This window comes from Chiloscyllium plagiosum, unplaced genomic scaffold, assembly GCF_037043375.1.
Source record: "Chiloscyllium plagiosum isolate Xiang-an unplaced genomic scaffold, Cpla_swu_hap1 HiC_scaffold_32, whole genome shotgun sequence".
Lineage (NCBI taxonomy): Eukaryota > Metazoa > Chordata > Chondrichthyes > Orectolobiformes > Hemiscylliidae > Chiloscyllium > Chiloscyllium plagiosum.
In genome coordinates this window covers 18,311,276-18,336,885 of record NW_028270170.1, presented here as the reverse complement: position 1 = coordinate 18,336,885, position 25,610 = coordinate 18,311,276, and the positions used below count along the sequence as shown (strand labels likewise).

Sequence of the window (25,610 nt, the reverse complement as noted above, 5' to 3'; positions counted from 1 at the left end):
TGCACATGTTGCATTTTAAAAAAATTGATTCTTTGTACACACTTTGGTACTTAGATAGAATTTCAAATACAGCAATAATTCATTCTACATAATTATAAAGGATGGTCACAAACTCCAAACCATATTTAAATATCAATATATGTCACATTTTCAAATAATATGCAGCTTTCACTACTCCCAAAGCTCATGAAAATAGGTTTCAGTACGAAGTCATAGGATAAATAAATTCAATTTATTAATAAGTGTACAACATAATGACCATTTTCCATTTCAACTTTGTTATAGTCCATTCCCCTTAAAAAAAGTCATTGCCTTAAACAACAAACTGGATTAAATTTGTACTTCTAGATACAAAATTCAAGTTAGGACATTGCCAACTTAGCATTTTTTGTGACAACTTGCATCCATAAAACTATTAATCTTAAGTCATTAAGGTGAACTTCTGGATATAAATTGACACTTTAATTTTGGAGATGCTACAAATATCATTTGATAGTGTCATGATGTACAGCTTGAAGTTTTAAAAGTAAATACCATAAAACTTACAAAATGATAAATGTTAATTTCACAGTTAAATGCCAGTTAAAGGTTTAGGAACTTGTATTAGAGGGAAAATTAAAACTTATTAGATGATGTACAATCCTATCTGTTCCATTTATCTAAATGTCAAAACATTGCGCAACTGGCTAATCCCAGAGGCTAGTGTTACCTTCTCCTCCAATCAAAATAGAATACATGTTTTATTAGTAAAGTGTAACAAGATATTCATATTCCTTTATGGGTTATGGAGGAGCACATTTTGGGGCAATGATCCAGTGAGAAAGCATAGCAAGTGTAATCTTTGCTGACTCATCTTGTGGGTTGCAGCCTGACATGTGATGAAGTGTTAGACCAGACAGCTGAAAATCGAGCCTAGAATGCAGACCAGATATTCCTTTACCCAAGGAGTCTTGTAGTTATCACTATCAGTTCAGATAACTTGAGAAGACATTTATTTCCATTGGGAGGTCAGTGCCCACAGGTGTCCTGACAATCTTAGTGTTGACTCCATGAGATTGGAGTTTGTAGCAATAACATTTTATACCCCGAAAAACAATGTTCAACCACAAATTATTCTGGAAGTGTAATAACCATGGTGGATAAGTTCAGCAAAATTAAAGAATCAATGTCTCCTGAACACGTGATAAATAACTAAATCTGCTTTTGGTGGCACTTGTTGGAGGGAAATATTTGTTTGCGCATCATGAATCTTTTAGCACTTAATTGAAAAGGCCATTGAAGGCTTATTATTGCATCTCAACCAAAAGACAGCGTTCCCTCATTACTGACATATAAAGGTAGGTTACAGATCAATTCATAAATGGAGAAAATTCTAACAACTGTAACCAAAAGGAAACAGATATTCAAATAGTCTGAGATCACCTTAAGTCCTCAAATGATTAGAGGTTGAGACTGGGCTGAGAAATGGCAGATGGTGTTCAATCTGGATAAATGAGGGGTATTTTGGTACAACAAACAAGGGTATGGTCTGCAATTAATGGTAGGTCCTTGAGTAGTGTTGTAGAAGAGAGAGACCTCAGGGTTCAGGTACACAATTCTTTGAAGTTTATATCACATATAGATGGGAGAGGGGGTTAAAAAGGCATTCAGCATGCTTGCCTTCATTGCTCAATCCTTTTGAGTATAGGGGTTAGGACATCATGTTGAGATTGTACAGGACATTGGTGAGGACTCTACTGGAATGTGTGCGCAGTTCTGGTTGCCCAGCTATAAAAAGAATATTAAGCTGGAGAGGGTTCAGAAGAGATTTACCAGGACGCTGCCAGGCATGGATGGTTTGAGTTATAAAGAAAGGCTGGATGATAGTGTTCGGCATGGACTAGTTGGACCGAAAAGGTCTGTGTCTGTGCTGTATGACTCTAAGTGCAAATGAACGTCCCTACTTCTGGGTCAGAAGGCTCAGATTCAAGCTCCCAAAAGTGGATGAACAGGTTGATTTTAAAACTTCTCTGCTGAACTGCAGCAAAAACAACCTCCTTTAAATGATGAGTGGAATGGGAAGAAAGATCTTGACACTACATTCAGGCTATAATCATATTCACGTGATGCTGCAAAAAGAAACATTTTTATTTCTAGATGACAAAAAAAAGTAGGAAGCATAGTTAATGCGGGAGAGTGCTAACTAAGACAATAATTTGCTTGCATAATGTTCAGAAATGGGAAATGAATTTAAACATCGATGCAAAAGTTGGTTTATTTTGGTGTAAGGAATTAGGAAGTCAATGTCTTTGGAAATATAGAATCAAAATGATATCAAGGCATAGAAGTCAGTAAAGAAACAATGCATGTTAAAGCCATAAAGTACAAACAAAGCACATTGGACTATTTTTAGCTAATTAAAACTCAAAAGCAGAGCTATTTTTAAACAACATGGAAACTTGGTTTAAAGGTACACCTTTAAAAAGGAAAGAAAGACAATTCTGAGGTTTTCACTCCTGAAAAGAGATGAGTGACCAGTGATCTAATAGAGATGTTCAAAATTACAGTGGGTTCAGAGAAAAAAGAAACGCTTCCACTTGTAGCGGAGTTCAATACTAAGGTACGTTTATATAGTGATTTGGGAATCAAGTTTTTGGTCTAAAAAAGGATAGATTATAAATGGTCTTGATTAAAAAAATATATGCTTTCAAATTAAAATTGTCAACAATTTAAATGAAGCAATTAAAAGCACAAGAGGCTGTTATGTTTAAAAAAATTGTTATAAATATTTCTTTAAAAATTTCCAAGGACTAGCAGTTACATTCCAATATGATTTGACAATACATTGAGGTGATCATCAATAAAAGACAAAATAAACTTACAAACAGCGATGGTTGCTATTTTAAGTATCACTACAAATTTCATATAACCATCTCAACTTTGGTTGAATTTTTTTTGCTGAGATCTTTCGCTAAATGGAAATGAATTTAATACGTGCAAACTTCATAACTTAGAATGTAAGGTAAGAATCCTCCTTTCCACTTTTACTTCATGAAACAAGAAAATAACTTGGGAATTAGGTACAGAAATTGACATTTTTTCTTCTGTTCATAAAGTTTCCTTGAAAAGAAATAGTGTTTATAGAGCAATTTTCACGTTAATATCACAAATAAACTTTTGCTTTCCTAAATTTTAATGTAGTGTGTACTCAACATTCCAGAGGAACGAAACATGTCTACATCTACGTATGTAATAAATAAATTCATTACACAGTCATGTAGACTACCAGACCTCCCTCAAAGGTTTTAACCTTACTCCTGAGAGACACAGAGATTACAGCATAGAATGAATTGTCGGTGTACAAAATCAAATGATCCAATTTCATGACCTTAATGAAATGACTCAAACTATACTTAACAGTTAAGAAATGCATGGTTACATTTTAACTTAGTGTAAATTAGCATTACAGAAAAGAACGTTATCATATTTTCTTCTACCATGTATGGTTCATATTCTATATCAAAAAGCACTACAGATCATAAGATGTACAACATTAACTAGAATGACTTCTCAATAGAGTACACAGCCAGGAAAGGGGGTAAGGACAAGCAGATAAAAAAAAATTGAAACCCTGATTTTATATCAGAACATCTCAATGTCACTAAACATCACACCATAACAGAATACATTGTTCTTACATAAGCTGTAAATAAACTATTAAATATTTGTAACCAAACCATTTAAGATATTTTCTAACCACATCCATTAAGTTACAGCTGGCTCTAGTTGATCCTTGAAAAAAATATAATGTCTGAAAGAAGATAGCATTTTCCCAATAAAACACAGTACACGCCCTTGGTCCAAAACGTACTGTACTATTATACATGACAAATACAGAATCAACAAGCACAATTGAAACAGGCTACACAGTTTAGATCTCGCTAGTGTTAAATGCCAGGGAGTGGCAATTTGCGGATGAGTAGTAAATTTACCTCGTACAGTGTTACGTTATTTGAAGCATTATTCCTTAAAGCATCCCAAAGTAGCATGCCTGACCACCTTGACTGGTCAAAAACTGGTGTACAGACAGAGAGACAATGAAAAAGGCAAAAACTAAAAGCTAAAAATGAAATTCAAAAGTTGAGGGGAAAACAAAATTTGCTTCCAAACTTAAAGTGCTCAGGAACCACAAGACCTTTCTAACATGGGGCCTCACAAAAAGTTTGAGCTTGTAATTAAGGAATGTGAAGTCAAGTTGCAGATCAGCCACAAATCTAAGAATTGGCAGAATGGGCTCAGGGTTATTTGGCCTTCTCCAGTTCCCACAAAAACTGCTAATGCTTTTTTGACCAGGCTCCAATATGGATGTCCTATCTTGTTACTGCTAAAACTCCGAGCTGACAATTAGTAACTGTTACAAACATCAAGTGACAGGTTCAAAGATCCTTCCTTAGTAATTGCATGTATTCAATGAAAAAGTAAATAAAAAACCCCAACAATTCCCTTGTGTTTCTTTTATAGTAACAATTTAAGCTCTAACTGTAATGTATTTAAAACTTTGCAATGTAGTGTGTGAATGTCACACAGAGAGGCAGAGAGTTGGGATAAAAAGTTCTTTTTCGGAATGGCAGCCAGTGACAAGCGGTGTACCGCAGGGTTCAGTGTTGGGGCCGCAGCTGTTCATGTTATATATTAATGATCTGGATGAAGGAACTGGGGGCATTCTAGTGAAGTTTGCCGATGATATGAAGTTAGGTGGACAGGCAGGTAGTACTGAGGAAGTGGGGAGGCTGCAGAAGGATCGAGACAGTTTGGGAGAATGGTCCAGGAAATGGCTGATGGAATTCAACGTGAGCAGATGCGAGGTCTTGCACTTTGGAAGAAAGAATACAGGCATAGACTACTTTCTAAACGGTGAGAAAATTCATAAAGCCAAAGTACAAAGGGATCTGGGAGTGATAGTCGAGGATTCTCTAAAGGTAAACATGCAGATTGCATCTGTGATTAAGAAAGCGAATGCAATGTTGTCATTTATCTGAAGAGGGTTGGAATATAAGAGCACCGTTGTGCTACTGAGACTTTATAAAGCTCTGGTTAGGCCCCATTTGGAGTACTGTGTTCAGTTTTGGTCCCCACACCTCAGGAAGGACATACTGGCACTGGAGCGTGTCCAGCAGAGATTCACACGGATGATCCCTGGAATGGTAGGTCTAACATACAAGGAACGGCTAAGGATCCTGGGATTGTATTCATTGGAGTTTAGAAGATTAAGGGGAGATCTAATAGAAACTTACAAGATAATACATGGCTTGGAAAGGGTGGACGCTAGGAACTTGTTTCCGTTAAGCGAGGAGACTAGGACCCGTGGACATAGCCTTAGAATTAGAGGGGGTAAATTCAGAACAGAAATGCAGAGACATTTCTTCAGCCAGAGTGGTGGGCCTGTGGAATTCATTGCCGCAGAGTGCAGTGGAGGCCGGGACGCTAAATGTCTTCAAAGCAGAAATTGATAAATTTTTGATGTCACAAGGAATTAAGGGCTACGGGGAGAATGCGGGTAAGTGGAGTTGAAATGCCCATCAGCCATGATTGAATGGCGGAGTGGACTCGATGGGCCGAATGGCCTTACTTCCACTCCTATGTCTTATGGTCTAATTCCTATAACATTAGCCATAATCACAAGTTGCTGATAACACCATCGTTCAGGAAAGAACATCCTATATTTCAAAGAGAACTGTGATGAGCAACCTGTAATTTTACAAATATTAAAATCCCATCAATTAAGTTTTAACAGTAATTTATATCTTTGATTTAAAATACAATTGTAATTGATCTTGTGGGGTTCATCATACTTCAAACTTTCAGTCAAGGCCATGTAATCATAGAAAGAGGTATAATCTTGCAATGGATCTAAACATTTACAATTAATCTTTCATAGGATAAAATATATACACAGGAAACATTAAAAAGCATCTTTGATATTTTTTAGTTGTCGAACTGCAGTGTCAACCGGAAGGCTGAAGTGCAGGTTGCTAAGACGACTGAGTAAATTGAGTGTACTCTCAAACCCAGTAGATGCCATATAGCTCCATGGCTGGTAGTGACTCTGGATAAGTGTTCCTGATTTACAAATCAGGTTTACCCAGGAAACCAAACGCTGTTCATTCAATGCCATGCATATTAAGGCCTTAAACTCCGAATCTGCACTGCGCTTGTAACGATCATGTTCGGTGAGCACAGTGTGTACTGCAGCGAGTAAACTTTGTTTTGGAGTTACAATGCCACTCCCAGTCACTGGCAAGGCAAAGGATTGAGACAGCTTGCGAGCAGGAGACTCTACAAAAGCTCTACCATTTCTGGTATTATAGTACTTCACAAAAAGTTGCCAGGGATGCATGGTTTGTGGAGAGGTTGTGAATGAGGGAAGGAGGCAAGCAATTGGTGCTAGGACCAAACTCATTCCTTGAGAGGAGGCATATAAACCATGGCTCATCAGATCTCTGAGAGCTATTGACAATTCTTTTCGTACAGCTGTTATAAGTTCATTCTTCCCAAGATAAAAGTCACGGCTACTGATTACATGCTCGTCAACCTGTTGATGTCTCAATGCCAGCTGTTTCACTTTATCTACAGCACCTTCTAGTTTCAGTAACAGGGGACTGTAGTCCTTGTCTGTTTCATCAGGCTGCCACATTCCACGTGGGATCTGACCAGCAGCACATCCAAACTGACTAACAGCAAATATTTGCAATATTGCCAATGCTCTGCGCACAAGGTTTAACCCAGTCTCTCTCATCGTTCTAGCTGTTTCTTGATCCACTGCAAACCAACAGAAAAATTTTTAAAAATAAATTCCCAGCAGAAATAAAACTTGCACATATGTAACACCATCTCTTGCCACATGAATTTGATGTTTCAAATTAATCCCTATCACTACTGATGTACAGCAACAACTATAATAGACCTTAATCATATGTACACAGCTACCCTTAGATTTTCCCAAATTGTTGCTTTGTAAAGGTGAAAATATTTACTGGATTTTAAAGATTATTTTTGTAAGCATTGGAATTTACTTCCAAAATCAGGTTATATAAATAAGAAGTTATTGTTTTTAATCCACAAATACTGAGGCCAGGAATGGGGACAGGAAAAAAGCAAAGCTGTACATTAAACGTAGAGGTAGGTCACATCTTTAAAAGAAAAATCACCACGTTGAATTACTCCGTAACCACTAACACTTTGGGAATATAACAATGTTTTACTTGCAGTGTGAAGGCTCTTTGAATAAATTGACATTTATCTAAAGTATCAGACCCAGAAATAAACTGAATCAGAAGAACTAAACCTCACCATGATGCCTTCCACCTGACAGTTTTGCAGTTGATGCCCGAGAATCTTTCATTCCGTGCACATTGCATGTGCACTTTCCATTCTGAGCCTGCGGAGGGCTTCCAACCTCATCTGGGGAATGAAAAGAAGTGTAAAGATCATATCAATTTGGCAAAACACGTGGGTCACGACTTCAATCAAACTCTCAGCCTGAACATTTATATAATTGCATAGTTAGGCAAAACTTCAGTTTAACTCTAGGAAATGAACAAAGTTCATATTGATTTAAGATCAGAATCAAAGCTACACATCACCTACCAAACATGACCTTTGAGACTCAGTCTCAATAAAATACTCCCTGCCAATGTGTTGAGACCACCTGATAACCTAAAAAAAAGCTTCAGAATTTGTTACCAAACTTTGTAATCTGAAACAAATTGCAATTTTAAAAAATGTATAATCTTAAACAGAGTTCCTTCTCTGCTCAACAGATTATAGGTTCTGAAGACCCAGAGACACTTTTTCTGAAAGGTTGGTGGTGAGGGGACATGATGAGAAAGAGAAAACATGAAACAATCAAATGAGTGTGTACAATTGAAAACCCTATAGTTGGTTGTATTTTGGATTGTCTAATTTTACATACTCAGTTTGATTGCTGCATCCAGAACTAGTCATCTTTCAAACTACACAAGGGATGTATTTTGGGGGTGCAGGTGCGGGAAAGCAAGACTGAGCATGGTAAAAATGGTGTTCCCTGGAATTGTCTCCTGTCTCTCTCTCACATTTTTGTGCAAGCAACACAAATCTAAAAAGGTAGGTAGCTTAGGATCAACAAGTACAATAAATGCCAGTGGCTATTGCGACCAGCACAATTGTTCTACTTACCCTGAAGAAAGTTGATGAACATTTCAAGGTCACAAATCTGAGTTTTAAGCTGCTCCACCAGCTGTTCCTTCACTCTTGCTGGATTCACAATTTGGGCAATTGCTGCATCAACACGTTGTCGGAGTTCTTCTGGTGATAAACTGCTAAAATCTTCATTTAGATTTACATCTAGCTTCTTAATTAATTCATCGATAATTACCTGATTATAAACACAAAAGGCATCAAAACATATTTCTTCTGTAGTCTCCATCCTTTCACCAAATTTTACAGGGTCATTTTAAAGGCTCACTTAAGGCAGTCAGGCAAATGGTCTGCTATTAAGTAGTTTAAGACAACATTACTTATTTTCCCTGTTCCTATAAGCCTGCGCTCTCACTTCTCCTTCCTCCTTATACCCGATACGGTTAAGAACTCTGGTTACAAACGAGCAGCTTGCTGGTATAGAGCCCAACGACATCAGCCTTGGTTCAGAGGCATTCCTCACCTGGATCAAAGTTATGGCTTGCTTTGGGCCCCAATCCCAGAGACAAATGTATAATCTAGATGAACAATTCTGTGCAGCATTCACTCAGTACTGCATAATCATGCGTCATCTTTCAGGTTTGATTTTTAAACCTAGTTTGCCTTTCAGGTGTGCGCAAAGATTTGCACAGCACTATTTAAAGAGAAACCGGAGTTCTCCCAATATCTTGGCCAAATTTTACTTCCCAGTCAGTATAGACAGATAAAACTGACTTTGTTTATTGTAGTTTGCTATGCAAAAACTGGCTGCTATGCTTCCTACAATACAACAATTACAACACTGCAAAAACATCACATTAGCTGTAAAGTGCTGGGGGACAACATCAAGCAAAACCCTCCCTGTAAATATAACTTGTTAAAAAAGTAGATATAGTAAACCCTCAAAATCTCACAAAATCACAAATTGTGAATTTGCCGGCCCACGCGAAGAAGTGAATAACAAAAGGAATCAACATCCATGGGCAAAATTTACGTATCTCCGATTTTTAACCTATTTTCAAATGAGCTCTGCAATTGCGCATTTCATCATTTGCGCCAGCTTTTCAGGAACAGAGCCCTGGCAGATTTAGAGGAATGAATATATTACTTAGGTATACAAGAACAGAGAGGGGTTATTCAGCTCCCCAGCACTGTGACATTTTTGATGTGTATCTTAAATATACTTACCTTCTTTTGGGTGCCATAATGTGCACTTTTCCTAACAAACAAAGAACAAAGAAAATTTCAGCACAGGAGTAGGCCCTTCGGCCCTCCAAGCCTGCGTCTATTCTAATCCTCTATCTAAACCAGTCACCTATTTTCCACAGATCTGTATTCCTCTGCTCCATGCCCATTCAGATATCTGTCTAGATACATCTTAAATGGTGTTATCGTGCCAGCCTCTACCACCTCGCTGGCAACGTGTTCCAAGCACCCACCACCCTCTGCCTCAAGAACTTTCCACGCATATTTCCTTAGTCTTTTCCCCTCTCACCTTGAACTTGTGCCCTAGTAACCGAGTCTCCCGCTCTAGAAAAAAAGCTTCTTGCTATCCACCCTGTCTATACCTCTCATGATTTCGTAGATCTCAATCAGGTCCTCCTTCAACCACTGCCTTTCCAATGAAAATAATCCTCATCTACTCAACTTCTCTTCATAAATAGCACCCTCCATACCAACAACGTCCTGGTGGTGAACCTCCTCTGCACCCTCTCCAAAGCATTCACATCCTTCTGGTAATGTGGTGACCAGAACTGTATGCAATATTCCAAATGTGGCCGAACCAAAGTCCTATAAACTGTAACATGACCTGCCAACTCTTGTACTCAATACCCCGTCCGATGAAGGAAAGCATGCCATATGTCTTCTTGACCACTATCGACCAGCGTTGCCACCTTCAGTGTACAATGGACCTGAACACCCAGATCTCTCTGTACCTCAATTTTCCCCAGGGCTTTTCCATTTAGTATATAGTTCACTCTTGAAATGGATCTTCCAAAATGCATCACCTCACATTTGTCTAATTGAACTCTGCCAATCTCTCCAATCTATATTCTGCTGCATTCGACAGTGCCCTTCACTATCTGCTACTCCTCCAAACTTGCTAATCAGATCACCTATACCTTCCACCAGATTGCCTTGCATATCACAAACAACAGTAATCCCAGCACAGATCGTTGTGGAACACCACAGGTCAGTTCTCTATTTTGAGAAACTCCCTTCCAATACTATTCTTTCTCCTGTTGCCTAGCCAGTTCTCCATCCATCTTGCTAGTACTACCTGGACCCCATGCGACTTCACTTTCTCCATCAGCCTACCACAGGGAACCTTATCAAATGCCTTACCGAAGTCCATGTATATGACATCTACAGCCATTCCCTCAATCAATTTTGTCACTTCCTCAAAGAATTCTATTGTTGGTAAGACATGACCTTCTCTGCACAAAATCATAATGCCTATCATAGATAAGCCCATTTTCTTCCAAATATAAATAGATCCTATCTCTTAGTATCTACCCCAACAGCTTCCCTACCACTGACGTCAGGCTCACTGGTCTATAATTACCTGGATTATCGTCGCTACCCTTCTTAAACAAGGAGACATTAGCAACTCTCCAGTCCTCTGGCACATTACCCGTGTTCAAAGATGTTGCAAAGATATCTGTTAAGGCCCCAGCTATTTCCTCATTTGCTTCCCTCAGTAACCTGGAATAAATCCTATCCGGACCTGGGGACTTGTCCACCTTCTTGCCTTTTAGAATACCCAACACTTCCATCCTCCTTATGGAACTTGACCTCGAGTAATCAAACATCTATCCCTAACCTCAACAGCCATCATGTCCCTCTCCTCAGCGAATACCAACACAAAGTATTCATTTAGAATCTCACCCATTTTCTGACTCCACACAACTTTCCTCCTTTGTACTTGAGTGGGCCAACTCTTTCTCTAGTTACTCTCTTGCTCCTTAGATTATGAGTAAAAGGTTTTAGGAATCTCCTTAACCCTGTTTGTTAAAGATATTTCACGACCCCTTTTAATTCCTTGTTTCAGATTGGTCCTACTTTTCTGATATTCTGCCAAAGCTTCATCTGTTTTCAGTCACCTAAACCGTACAGATGCTTCCTTTATCCTCTTAGCCAATATTACAGTTTCACCTGTAATCCACGGTTCCCTAATCTTGCCATTTCTATCCTTCATGTCAATCCTGCACTCTAAATCAACAAAAATCACAGTTTTGATTGAGACAAAGACAGTCCCAACCTTGAGTGTTTTTAAGGTGAAAATGGTTCTGGATTTTCACTATGTTAATAGTTGAGGCATATGAGATGCTCTTTGTATAATTAAAGAATGTTCCATTCTTGGAACGAATGTGGGCATCACAGGCAAGGCTTTTGTTTGTTGACCATCCTTATTTGCCCTTGAATTCAATGGCTTGCTAGGTCATTTCAAAGGACAATTAAGAGTCACCCACATGGTTGTGGGTCTGGAATCGCCAGTTAGGGATGGCAGATTTCCTTCCCTTGAAGACAGCTTTTCTTTAATTGCAATTAGAGTCATAGAGTCAGAGACGTACAGCATGGAAACTGACCCTTCAGTCCAACCCGTCTATGCCGACCAGATATCCCAACCCAATCTAGTCCCACCTGCCAACACTCGGCCCATACCCATCCAAACGCCTCTTAAAATGTTGCAATTGTACCAGCCTCCACCACATCCTCTGGCAGCTCATTCCTTACACGTACCACCCTCTGCGTGAAAAGGTTGCCCCTTAGGTCCCTTTTATATCTTTCCCCTCTCACCCTAAACCTATGCCCTCTAGTTCTGGACTCCCCGATCCCAGGGAAAAGACTTTGCCTATTTATCCTATCCATGCCCCTCATAATTTTGTAAACCTCGATAAGGTCACCCCGCAGCCTCCGACGGTCTAGGGAAAACAGCCCCAGCCTGTTCAGTCTCTCCCCATAGCTCAAATCCTCCAACCCTGGCAACATCCTTGTAAATCTTTTCTGAACCCTTTCAAGTTCAGGCTCACCAGTCTATAGCTCCCTGGCTTGTCTTTACCGCCCTTCTTAACAGTGGCACCATGTTTGCCATCCTCCAGTCTTCCGGCACCTCACCTGTGACTATCGTTGATACAAATATCTCAGCAAGAGGCCCAGCAATCACTTCTCTAGCTTCCCACAGAGTTCTTGGCTACACCTGATCAGGTCCTGGGGATTTATCCACCTTTAACCGTTTCAAGACATCCAGCACTTCCTCCTCTGTAATCTGGACATTTTGCAAGATGTCACCATCTATTTCCCTACAGTCTATATCTTCCATATCCTTTTCCACAGTAAATACTGATGCAAAATATTCATTTAGTATCTCCCCAATTTTCTGTGGCTCCACACAAAGGCCGCCTTGCTGATCTTTGAGGGGCCCTATTCTCTCCCTAGTTACCTTTTTGTCCTTAATATATGCGTTACAACCCTTTGGATTCTCCTTAATTCTATTGCCAAAGTTATCTCATGTTCCCTTTTTGCCCTCCTGATTTCCCTCTTAAGTGTACTCCTACTTTCTTTATACTCTAAGGATTCACTCGACCTATCTTGTCTATACCTGACATATGCTTCCTTCTTTTTCTTAACCAAACCCTCAATTTCTTTAGTCATCCAGCGTTCCCTATACCTACCAGCCTTCCCTTTCACCCTGACAGGAATATACTTTCTCTGGATTCTTGTTATCTCATTTCTGAAGGCTTCCCATTTTCCAGCCGTCCCTTTACTTGCGAACATCTGCCTCCAATCAGCTTTCGAAAGTTCTTGCCTAATACCGTCAAAATTGGCCTTTCTCCAATTTAGAACTTCAATTTTTAGATCTGGTCTATTCTTTTCCATCACGATTTTAAAACAAATAGAATTATGGTCGCTGGCCCCAAAGTGATTCCCCACTGACACCTCAGTCACCTGCCTTGCCTTATTTCCCAAGAGTAGGTGCAAAACTTGACCTTCTCTAGTAGGTACATCCACATACTGAATCAGAAAATTGTCTTGTACACACTTAAGAATTTCTTCTCCATCTAAACCCTTAACACTATGGCAGTCCCAGTCAATGTCTGGAAAGTTAAAATCCCCTACCATAACTATCCTGTTATTTTTGCAGATAGCCGAGATCTCCTTACAAGTTTGTTTCTCAATTTCCCTCTGACTATTAGGGGGTCTATAATACAATCCCAATAAGGTGATCATCCCTTGCTTATTTCTCAGTTCCACCCAAATAACTTCCCTGGATGTATTTCCGGGAAAACCCTCCTTCAGCACAGCTGTAATGCTATCCCTTATCAAAAATGCCACTCCCCCTCCTCTCTTGCCTCCCTTTCTATCCTTCCTGTCACATTTGTATCCTGGAACATTAAGCTGCCAGTCCTGCCCATCCCTAAGCCATGCTTCTGTAATTGCTATGATATCCTAGTCCCATGTTCCTAACCATGCCCTGAGTTCATCTGCCTTCCCTGTTAGGCCCCTTGTATTGAAATAAATGCAGTTTAATTTATTAGTCCTACCTTGTCCCTGCCTGCCCTGACTGCTTGACTCACTTCAGTTCTCAACTGTACCAGTCTCCGATTGATCTCTTTCCTCACTATCTCCCTGGGTACCCCCCCCCCCTCAGTCACTTTACAAGTTTAAATCTTCCTGAGATTCCAGGGAAACAACACACCATTCTGCTTTTTCGCTGTGGCCACAGAAACGTCTGTCTGTACCTCAGACTACAGAATCCCCTAACACAATTGATCTCTTGGAAGCCAACATACCCCTCGTTGCATTAGAGCCAGTCTCAATACCAGAAACCTGGCTGTTCGTGCTACATTCCCCTGAGGATCCATCACCCCCAACATTTTCCAAAACAGCATACCTGTTTGAAATGGGTATATCCACAAACGACTCCTGCCCTAGGTGCCTACCTCTCTTACCCTTCCTGGAGTTAACCCATCTATGTGACTGTATCTGAGACCTTCCCCCCCTTCCTATAACTGCCATCCATCACATACTGTTGCTGTTGCAAATTCCTCATAGCTTCTGTCTCTCCAACTGATCCACTCGATCTGATAAGATTTGCATCCAACAGCATTTATGGCAGATATAATCCACGGTAACCCTTAAACCTTCTTTAAACTCCCACATCTGACAAGAAGTACATATCACTGCAAAGGCAATTTTTGCTCCTTCACAATCTACAGACCCAGAAAATAACACCATCTTATTCCTCTACAATTGCAATTATTAATGGTTCACAACTGTCTACTTTTACCTGCAGGTCTCAATTGAATTCACATTTCACAATTGGCCAAAGTGGAATTCAAAGCTGTATTCCCAGATCCACTGTGCCACAGCCTCCTCTGATTGTCTTGACACAGAGAAAGATCCAGATTGAAACAACTTAAAGCTGTTGCAATATTAGTACAGTTACTTTTGGTTGACTGTGCTGCTAGATTAAATTGATTATGAGTGACATGAGAAACGACACCTATTATACAACAAGGTTCAACGATACAAAGTCACAAGCCTTACCCGCTGCCGTTCTAGGACTATTGACTGAGGGAGGGATTCATAGCTGCCCTCTTGGTAAGCAAACGTCTCTAAGTCATCCAGCTGTGTCTTTAGCTGTATAATCAGCTCTTTCTGTTTCTGCCGTTGGGCCTCAAGTCTTTCAAGTTTTTCCCTTTCAGTCTAAGAAAAAAAAAGTCAGAATTATATTGTGTTCTTTCAAATATACATTACAATCACAGGTTCCATCCAAATTGACCAAATACTGGGAAAACTGAAGCTTTATTATTCATAAACAAATACATATTTGTAAGTTTCATGAAAACCCGAGTAATGATACGAAATCTAAAACTATTGAATGCAAAATGCAGGAATGTTATATATTGTTAGTAAATTAGGTTAAATTGGAGATGTACAGCAAAAAAGTTAAAACATAACATGTGTAGCGACATCCTAGAGGAACAATGTAATAAATGCAAACTATTGGAGCAGGATAAAACAATAATCTAAAGCAATAGTAATGTTTTCAGCTCAAAGGTTGACTTGAGACAAATCATTGCATTTTACACTTTCAATGCTGAAATGGCAAAAAACTTCAAAACAGCAGTTTTTAAATTTAAAAAAATTATAAAATACCCTTATTTTGATATTTCCAGATATGGAATGTAGAAAGCTGGAAAAAATGTCAAAGCTGCTTCACCATTTGTGTTCAAATCAGCCTTCCCCACGTTCCTCTTGAAATTCCACGTGGGATAAATATAGTGTCTTCCACCAGTTCTACACTGTCATTGTTATTACTTCACTCATCCAACTCCTTGCAACCTCAAAACTACCCTTCCTCCAATTTCACAATAGAGCAGCCTCACAAACAATGTGGAACATTATCCTCCTAGCTTTGATGTACACAATCCACCTTCTAACTGCGATCACTAACTTTTTGAGTCTGCTCCTTGAGGCATTGGACAATAAACACCACCCTGACTCAGTGTAGTTAATCACTTGTACCTCTTCTAACATTTGCTACTAAACCCATCAAATTCCTGCACCCATCAGGCTCAGCTCCACCATGAACATATGCATAACAAATCTAAGTTGGATTAGAATCCTCAACCCCAGAAATCCAACATATGACACTCAAGATGATATCACTTTGATAACGTCACTGGATTAGTATTCAAGTGGCACAATTTTATGCTCTGGGGATAAGATTTCAAATCCCTCTTGCAACTGAAGGAATTTAAATTCAATAAATAAAACCTAGAATTGGACATTAGCCTCAGTAATAATCATGAGCAATCAATTGTCAAAAAAACCCATCTTTATGGAAGGGAAAAACTGTTCACACAGCTCAAATGACTCTAGATCTAAAGCAACTTGGCTGACTTTCAACTGAACAGAAATGATCCAAACGGTTCTCAGTTCACAGCCAATTAGAGATGGGCAATAAATATTGGCTTTGTTGATGACTCCCAAGTCTCTTCAAAGAATTAAAAAATACACTTCAGCACTACACTTCCTATCTGTGCAAGCTGTGAATACCAGCAGGGCAAACCAAGTCAACAACTTGTAAACACATTCATATATTCCAATTGATGCAGCCTTGGTCCTGAGTTGGGTTTCCCTAGTAAACTGTAATCTACGTAACGGTTTGCGATAGTACAGTCATTATAAACTGCTTCTGTACCCCAACACAATCTGACAGTCTTTTTCCTAGGGTGGGGTAGTCCAGAACTAGAGGGCATGGGTTTTGGCAAAAGATATTATATATAAAAAAAGGACCTCCGGGGCAGCTTTTACATGCAGAGGGTGGTGTATGTGTGGAATGAATTGCCAAAGGAGGAGGCTGGTACAATTACAGCATTTAAAAGGCAGCTGGACGGGTATATGAATAGGAAAGGCTTAGAGGGATATGGACGAAGTGCTGGCAAATGGGACTAGATTAGGTTAGGATAACTGGTTGGCAAGGACAAGTTGGACCGGGTTTGTTTCTGTGCCGTACACCTCTATGACTATGACAGACAGTTTCAGACTGAAAACAAATTCTGAAAACAAGCCTGCAGATTGTAGGACAAGAGGAAGGAAGGAATTTAACAGTTCAAGGGAAAAAAAGGTTGATAAAAATTAACTTGAAAATAAAACATCGTAATTAACATCAAGGGTCCTGAAACATGCTTATATAGGGCAAGCAAAGTTTGGTTTACAGCTGTGGGTTACAGAGGACTACCAACATCCTGGGGGACAAGAAATTTCCTAATGCTCTTGGGTGGGGGTGGTGGGGGGGAGAAACTAATGCAGCAGGGGGATGGGAAACTGAATTTTAGTTCTAGTGAACTAGAGGTTAAGGGTAATGTGGTCAGGAATAGGTTTACAAGGTTGCGAGAAGGCACTGGCAATCAGAATGGTGGTTTGCAACGTGCATACTTCAAATGCCAGGAGCATCCGGAATAAGGTGGGTGAACTTGCAGCATGGGTTGGTACTTGGGATTTTGATGTTGTGGCCTTTCTGAGACATGGTAGAGGAGAGCCAGGGATGGTTATTGCAGATTCTGGGATTTAGATATTTCAGCAAGAACAGTTATGATGGTTAAAAAGAGGATGGTGGGGGGGGGGCATTGTTAATCAAGGGGTGTATTACAGCAGCTGAGACAACATTTGAGGACTCATCCACTGAGGTAGTTTCGGCTGAGGTTAGAAACGGAAAAGCAGAGGTCAACCTGTTGGGAGTTTTCTATAGGCCTCTGAATTGTTCCAGGGGTATAGAGGAAAGAATAGCAATGACGATTCTCGATAGGAGCGAGTGTAACAGGTTGTTATGGGGGACTTTAACTTCCTCAATATTGACTGGGAATACTATAGTTCAAGTAGTTAAGATGGGTCAGTTTTTGTTCAATGTGTGCAGGAGGGTTTTCTGACATAGTATGTAGACAGGCCAACAAGGGGAGATGCTATATTGGATTTGGTACTAGAGAATGAACCCGGCCACGTCTTAGATTTGAAAGTAGGTGAGCACTTTGGTGATAGTGACCATAATTCCATTATGTTTATAATAACAATGGGCACAGATAGGTATATGCTGCAGGGAAAGTTTTATCTGGGGGAAAGGGCAATTATAATGCGATTAGGCAAGATGTAGGATGCACAGGATGGGGAAGGTAACTGCAGGGGATGGACACACTTGAAATGTGGAGCTTATTCAAGGAACAGTTACTATGGGGTCCTTGATAAGTATGTAGCTATCATGCCCGAAATTAGATTACTTCGTGTGGAAACAGGCCCTTCGGCCCAATAAGTCCACACCGACCCGCCGAAGCGCACCCACCCATACCCATTCCCCTACATTTACCCCGTTGAGAGGGAGCCTTCGTTTACTAAGAAAGTTGAAGCTCTTGTCAAGAGGAGGAAGATGACTTACATGGGGATAAGTCGTCAAGGCTCAGTTAGGGGACTTGAGAGTTATAAGTTAAGAAAAGATCTAAAGAGAATGCTAAAAAGAGCCAGGAGAGGACCTGAGAAGTTATTGGCAGATAGGGTTAAAAATCACACAACACCAGGTTATTGTCCAACGGCACTAGCTCATGCTTCCAAATAAACCTGCTGGACTATAACCTGGTATTGTGTGTTTTTTAATCTTATACACCCCAATCCAATGTCTCCAAATATTGGCGGATAGGATCAAGAAAAAACCCTAAAGCCTTCTCTAGGTATATCAGGGGTAAGAGAATGACTAGAGTAAGATTAGGGCCAAACATAGTAGTGGAAGGTTGTGTGTGGAATCGGAGGACATAGGGGAAGTACTTAATGAATACCTTTCATCAGTATTCACATTTTAAAAAGGGCAATGTTAGTCAAAATACAGAGAAATAGGCTCCAAGATGAGATGGGATTAAGGTTGACAAACAGGAGTTTTTAGCAATCTTGGAAGATCTGAAAATAGATAAGACCCCTGGGCCAGGTAGGATTAACCTCGGATTCTCTGGGAAGTCAGGGAGGAGATTGCACAGCCTTTGGCTTTGATCTGTATGTCATCATTGTCAACAGAAGTAGTGCCAGAGGACTGGAGGATAGCAAATATTGTTCCCCTATTTAAAGGGAGTTGGGACAACCCTGGGTAATTATAGGCCACTGAGCCTTACTTCGGTTGTGGGTAAGATGTTGGAAAGGGTTAAAAGAAATAGGATTTATTATCTGGAAAGGAATAATTTGATTAGGGATAGTCGACACTGTATTGAGAAGGGTAGGTCATGCCTCACTAACTTTATTGAGTTCTTTGAGAAGGTGACAAAACAGGTTGATTAAAGTAAAGTGGTTGATGTGGTGTATATGGACTTCAGTTAGGTGTTTGATAATGGTTCCACACAGTAGGCTATTGCACAAAATACAGAGTTTTGGGATTGAAGGGGACACAGTGGTTTGGATCAGAAATTGGCTAGCTGAAGGAAGACAGAGGGTGGCGGTTGATGGAAAATGTTCATCCTGGAGCTCAGTTGCCAGTGGTGCTCTGCAAGGATGTTTTGGGGCCACTGCTGTTGTCATTTTTAAAAATGATCTGGATGTGAGCGTAGAGAGTGGGTTAGTAAATTTGCGGATGACACTAAGGTAGGCAGAGTTGCAGATAGTGCCGAAGGATGTGGTGGGTACAGAGGGACATGAATAAGATGCAGAGCTGGGCTAAGTGGCAAATGGAGTTTAATGCGAAAAAGTGAGGCAATTCACTTTGGAAGAAGTAACAGTAATGCAGAGTACTTGACTAATGGTAAAATTCTTGGCAGTGTAGATGAACAGAGAGATCTCGGTATCCTGGTGCATAAATCCCTGAAAGTTGCCACCCAGGTTAATAGGGTTAAGAAGGCATGTGGTGTGTTGGCGTTTATTGGTAGGGGGAATGAGTTTCGGAGCCATGAGGTCATACTTCAACTGTACAAGCCACTGGTAAGGCTGCAACTGGAGTATTGCATGCAGTTCTGTCACCGCATTACAGGATAGATGCGGAAGCTTAGGAAAGTGTTCAGAAGAGATTTACTGGAATGTTACCTGGTATGGAAGAAAGGCCTTACAAGGAAAGCCTGAGGGAACTGAGGCTGTTTTCACTGGAGAGAGGAATGTTGAGAGGTGACTTAATTGAGACATACAAGATAATCATAGGGTTAGATAAGGTAAACAGCGAGAGTCTTTTTCCTCAGATGGGGAAGGCTAACATGAAGGGACATAGATTTAGGACAGATATTAGGGGTAGTTTCTTCACTCTGTAGTAGGGACATGGAATGGCCTGCCTGCAACAGTAGCAGACTCGCCGACGTTAAGGGCATTTAAATGGGCATTGGACATACATATGGATAATAATGGAATGGTGTAGGTTGGATGGGCATCAGATTATTTTCACAGGTCAGCACAACATAGACCGCTACAGTGTTCGGCCTCAATGTACATGTAAGATATGCAAGGACCAAATGGACAAGTGATATTTCTGGTAGTTCTTGAACAATGCAAATTAATCTATTACTTTTTGGCCAAAGTTGGTTCAAACATCAGTTTCTGTACATGCTTTACCAGCAAATTTCAACTCGGCCACATTAACAACCTCTTGGCAAAAAACATTAACTTTCTTGCCATTGAATGGATTACCATGTTCTATAATGAGGTTTCCTTGTGTATCCTATGGCAGCATTCCGTCCAAACAGCCAATCGCTAAAGACTTCCACAGGTGGCCAAACAACAAATGAAAGCCACTTAGATCAAAATGACAAGCCTTTTCATACAGCAAGATAACAGTTGGATTATGAATTAAAATAGATGCTGAAATTTGTTTCACTCAAACCATTTTAAAATCTTAAAATATATTTTTATTGAAAAACAGATTTTTAAAATATTACAACAAATACAAAACAATACAATTCAAAACAATACAAAGAACAAACATTTAAAAAACCCAAACATGGCCTGATGTACAAATATATATTAAAATATAAAAACCACAACTAAATAAATAATAACTAACATCAAAATAATAAATAATAATACACCTCAGCAAAACAAAACACTAACTCTCAAATATCGCGAGCACTAATTTTCACATTCATACGTTCGCAGATCCCCCCCTCTGAATACTGAACTCTTTAAGCACAATCATTACAGATATTAAAATCACTTTTCAAAATTAATTTTAAGGTCATTAAAAGTTAAAACATTGTACAAATACAAAAGTTATTTTGCAGGGTCAGATCTATTGCTCAGTAATAATCACTCAGATGGCCTTTAAATATCCAGCTACACTTGATCAAACAGCAACCTGACAGCACAAGAAAAGGAACATCTTGCCACATCAACTGACTTCAATGATTATTGGCACCGGATGTCAGGGCCACACAGCTAAAAAGTTGATGTGGTGAGAACTTCCCCTTTTCAACAGAGCTTACTATCAAAAGGACTGCATTACCTGGCCACCTGTTACTTAATGCAAAGTACAAAACATTCTTTTTTTAATAAAAGGCACAATTATCAGTAATCTATATTAAATCATTAAACTTTAAATATAAACTTACCAAACCTTCCTGTTGGTTAGGCAGGATCAAAACAAAAATAGAAGATTAGATTAATTTTAATTTGTAGCAATCATTTAATTTCTTCTAAATTTCTGCTGCTTTAAGTCAGCAATCTCAGCATTATCCTGTCTCACTGAACTTTTTATTCCAAATTAAATTATGCTACGTGGGTAAAATTTTCAATTCTTTACCTGTATATAAACCAAACCAGAAAACTCGGCCCTGTGCAAAATTGAACAGCTGTTGGCAATTGTCTGCTATACTAGTCAGCAACAATCCTAAAGAGTACATTTAGAATTGATTTGTATCTCGTATAAATTACTTGTTTAATCAAAAGAATGTTGCAAGTTATGGCTCCTTGGATTTCTATGTAAATATCATAATTTAAAAATTAAGCAAAGTTGAAAATTTTGGAAACCTGTCACTTGAGATTTTTGAATATGGTTTATGATGCTCTCCCAAATATCACGTGCATGTATAACATGTCACAGCAATTCTAAAGTAGGCAGGTTGCTTTGCCATTGCTATTGAAGACAAAGTAATGGAAAACTTGTCACTTGTCTCCTATATAAATAAGTGAACAGACTAATATCACAATGGTCAGGTATCACTATGATGAAGTAATCACATGGAGGAAAGAGTGCAGCCAGCATACAAACATTGTTAACTACATTCAGAACACTGTCTTAATACTAAATGCCAAGTGCACACTTGACCTGCCTTCCCTTTTCACAGTTGCAGACTAATATCGGTGCTTTCCAGCTTTGTAAATATCTTGGATTTTCTAATCTTTTAACTTTATATTGTAGTGTAGGTAATGCAAGCTCTTGCTTTCACCATTTAACAGCATACTTGTAGTTACAATTTTAATACATTTGCAAAGATGCAAAATCTGCATCAAAACACCTGCTTTCACAAGGCCAATACTGACTTGTATAATTGTTAAAAGAATTACTTTGTTCATCCTAGTGAAATATTATACATTCTAAAATTAATTAAATCTATTCATTCAAAAAAGCAACAAACATGGTATAATTCCCTTGAGAATCCCAGTGTAAACTCATATCCCGTACTGAAAATATTTTCTGTACAATGAGTTCAATTACTCAAAAAAAAATTGTACCAGTGGAACTGATATATAGTTTTGCACAAACAAAAAACTGATGACAGATAATCGAATAGCTAGTAACGACAAAATTTTATACATGGACACTCTGGACCCACATATTTCTAGATGAAATGTCTACTTTTATGTCGTCTTTTTGAAATTCAGTCGAATAATGACCAGTAAGTATGCTCATACAGGAAGGAGCTACATCAAATGGCAGGAAAGAGAGGTATTAGAGGTAGTCCGGAGAAAGGTCACCAGACTGTTCTTCATTAGAAAAATTCTTCAAAGGCAAGATTAGTCATAGAGCTGTACAGCACTGAAATACATCCTTCGGTCCAACTCGTCCATGCTGTCCAGATATCCTAAATTAATCTAGTACATCTTTCCTGAACCCTTTCAAGTTTCACAACATCCTTCCTATAGTAGAGAAGCCGGAATTGCACTCAGTATTCCAGAAATGGCCAAACCAATGTCTTGTACAGCCGGAACATGACCTCCAAACCCTTATGCTCAATGCACTGACCAACAGAGGCAAGTATATCAAATGTCTTCGTCACTATCCTGTCTAATTGCAATACCACTTTCAAGGAACTATGAATCTGCACTCCAAGGTCTCTTTGTTGAGCAATACTCCCCAGGATCTTACCATTCAGTGTACAAGCCCTGTCCTGATTTGCCTTCCCAAAATGTAGCACCTCACATTTAAACTAAACTCCATCTGCCACTCCTTGGCCCATCTGATCAAGGTCCTGTTGTACTTGGGGAGGTAACCTTCTTCGCTGTTCACTACACCTCCAATTTAAGTGGGTTGGCCTGGGCTCATTTGGAGTTTGGAAAAGCACCTTATTAAAACATTCAAGATTTTTAGACAGCTTGAAAGAGTAGATGCAGAGGTTATAAGAAATAGGAAATGTAGGAGGCCATTCAACTCCTTAAGTCTACTTCAAGTCCGATTCAAAACAATCACAGCTGATCGTCACTTCTCACATCCACTTTGCTGCCCTTGGCTCATAACCTTTGATTCCCTACTGATCAAGAAAAGGTCTTTCATTGCCTTAAAAAAACACAAAGACACTGTTCCTTCTCTCTGGCAAGAGAGTTTAAAGGCTCAACCCTCAAGAAATTCTTCATCTCAGTCTTAAATTGGCCCCATTAATTCTCAGACTATGCCCTCTAATCTTAGATACTCCCATGAAAGAAAACATTCTTTCAGGATTTACCCTGTAAAGCCCCTTAAGTACCCTATATGTTTCAATGAGACCATTTTTCATTCTTTTGAATTGCAACGAGTAGAACTCAACCTTTTCTCATATCAAGTTAAAAACCACACAACACCAAGTTATAATCCAACAGGTTAATTGAAAGCATTGGTTTCAGAGTGTTGCTCCTTCATCAGGTGGTTGACGAAGGAGCAGCGCTCCGAAAGCTAGTGCTTCCAGTTAAACCTGTTGGGACTATAACCTGGTGTTGTGAGATTTTTAACTTTGTACACCCCAGTCTAACACCGGCATCTCCAAATCGTTTCTCATACTGGGGATTATCCCGGTGAATCTTCTAGGAACTACCTCCAATGAAATAATATATTTTCTTCAATAAGGGTATCAAAACTGCTCACATTAATCCAGATGTGGTATCAGCAGCACTTTGCACGGTTGTAAGACTTACCCACCCTTACACTACAAATCCCTGGAAAGAAAAAGGGCCAACATTCCATTAGCCTTCCCAACTAGCTGCGGCATCTGTGTGCTAGCTTTTTAGTTTTGTGAAAAAGTACACCAAAGTCTCTTTCGGTTACAGCTTTTGTAGTGTTTCTGTATTTAAATAAAATAACACTTTTGTTTTACCTTCCAAAATTAACTTTACATCTTCCATCATTATATTCCACTTACTAACATTTTGCCTACTTACTCAACCTGTTAATCTCTCTCTGAACATGCCTTTCTACATATTTTAAAAAGGTTATTTTCCGTTGTGGAAGGATTTTGGATCCAAAGGCATAAACTCAGAGTAAGGGTCATCCAGGGACGGAAATGACAAGGAATTTCTTCTCTTGAAATGACAGCAAATTTGAGGGATTCTTTAATGCAGTGGACTGTTGAGGCTGCATCATTAAGTATACTCAAGCTGGATGGCCTGAACGATATGCATTTTATTACAGTAAGTCTTCAATCAAGGACATCAAAATAGAGATAGGTCAGGTTAGCTGATTTGGCATTTTTTAAACATACTAAGTTACAAACTGGTAAGCAGAAGATTGGGGATGGTGGTGGAGGAAGTGAAACGGCCCATATCATTGACACGCTGGAGATGAGTTTCAGCACTTCAAATTTGTTAGTAGCTGGCTGCGATTGTCAACTTCCTATCATTTAATTCCGAAGAAAATTGGACTTGTGGGAAAAATGACTTGTCTTCAAATCTAAATGGACTTTTTAAGAAAGGTGAATTCTATAATAGGTTGAATGAAAATGATGTATCTTACCGCATTGTCCAGCTGCTGCCCGTCCAGAGCCCGGGTGATAAAAGGTTGTGGACAGCCTTTGAAGGCGAAGTCCTCCAGCTCCTTCAACAGTCGCTCCTTCTCATCACTCTGCGCATTGACGATCTGCTTGAGGCGGAACTGGACCTGGGCGAAATGCGAGGTGAGGGCGAGCAGTGAGGAGTTCAGCAGCTCCTGCTCGCTCTCCAGCCGCTGCATCTTCTCCGCCATCACCGCCACCCCAGCGCCGCCGCATACCAGGCCTACCTCGGTGGGGACGGCAGCCCTCTCCGTCTCCTCGGGGCTAGCCACCGCTCCCACCGGAGCCCAGCGCTCCCCCGACAGCCTCTCAGAGTCCGACAGAGAGCTGTCGTCCATCCTGAGCCGCTTGATATGGTCAGCTCTTACCGCAACTTCAAAACATCCTGAGGATAGCCGCCATCTTGCGAGAGCAACGCACCTGACGTCGGCGACCTGACGTCACCAGGTGAGCGCCCGGAATGTTCCAGAAACAGATTCCAGTCAGTTTGGAACAAACGTTGGCGACGACAACAGCTGTTTTTCTTTAGGCTTTCAAAACATACTTGAATAGCTACCTGAAGAATAAGCATTTGCGGGGGCGTGGGGTTCTGACAGGGTTGTTACAGATAAGATGGACTGAATGGCCTCCTGCGCTGCAGCCTTGCTATGTTAAGAAGGGTGGAATTCCTTTGAATTTGGTCGTAAGAAAGGTAGACTAACAGCAGTATTCTCTCACAGTGAG

At 39.8% G+C, this 25,610-nt stretch overlaps 1 protein-coding gene across 1 annotated transcript; it reads right to left on the bottom strand.

The window, feature by feature from the left end:
* Positions 1-213: 213 nt before the first annotated feature.
* rundc1 (RUN domain containing 1) lies at positions 214-25,610 on the bottom strand. The gene is made up of 5 exons (XM_043675005.2): positions 24,851-25,610; positions 14,746-14,904; positions 8,194-8,392; positions 7,330-7,440; positions 214-6,798 (listed from the first exon to the last, which is right to left on the bottom strand). Exons 1-5 carry the CDS (start codon positions 25,223-25,225, stop codon positions 5,942-5,944), a joined length of 1,701 nt encoding a protein of 566 aa, XP_043530940.2. The 5' UTR covers positions 25,226-25,610; the 3' UTR covers positions 214-5,941.

Bases quoted from the DNA above. Each gene is read 5' to 3' on its own strand.
- rundc1 (XM_043675005.2), bottom strand. From the start codon at position 25,225: ATGGACGACAGCTCTCTGTCGGACTCTGAGAGGCTGTCGGGGGAGCGC. The intron at 14,905-24,850 runs GTAAGATACATC...TTTTTTTCTTAG, and splicing joins GGCAGCAGCTGGACAATGCG to ACTGAAAGGGAAAAACTTGA. The intron at 8,393-14,745 runs GTAAGGCTTGTG...GTTTATAATCAG, and splicing joins TAGTCCTAGAACGGCAGCGG to GTAATTATCGATGAATTAAT.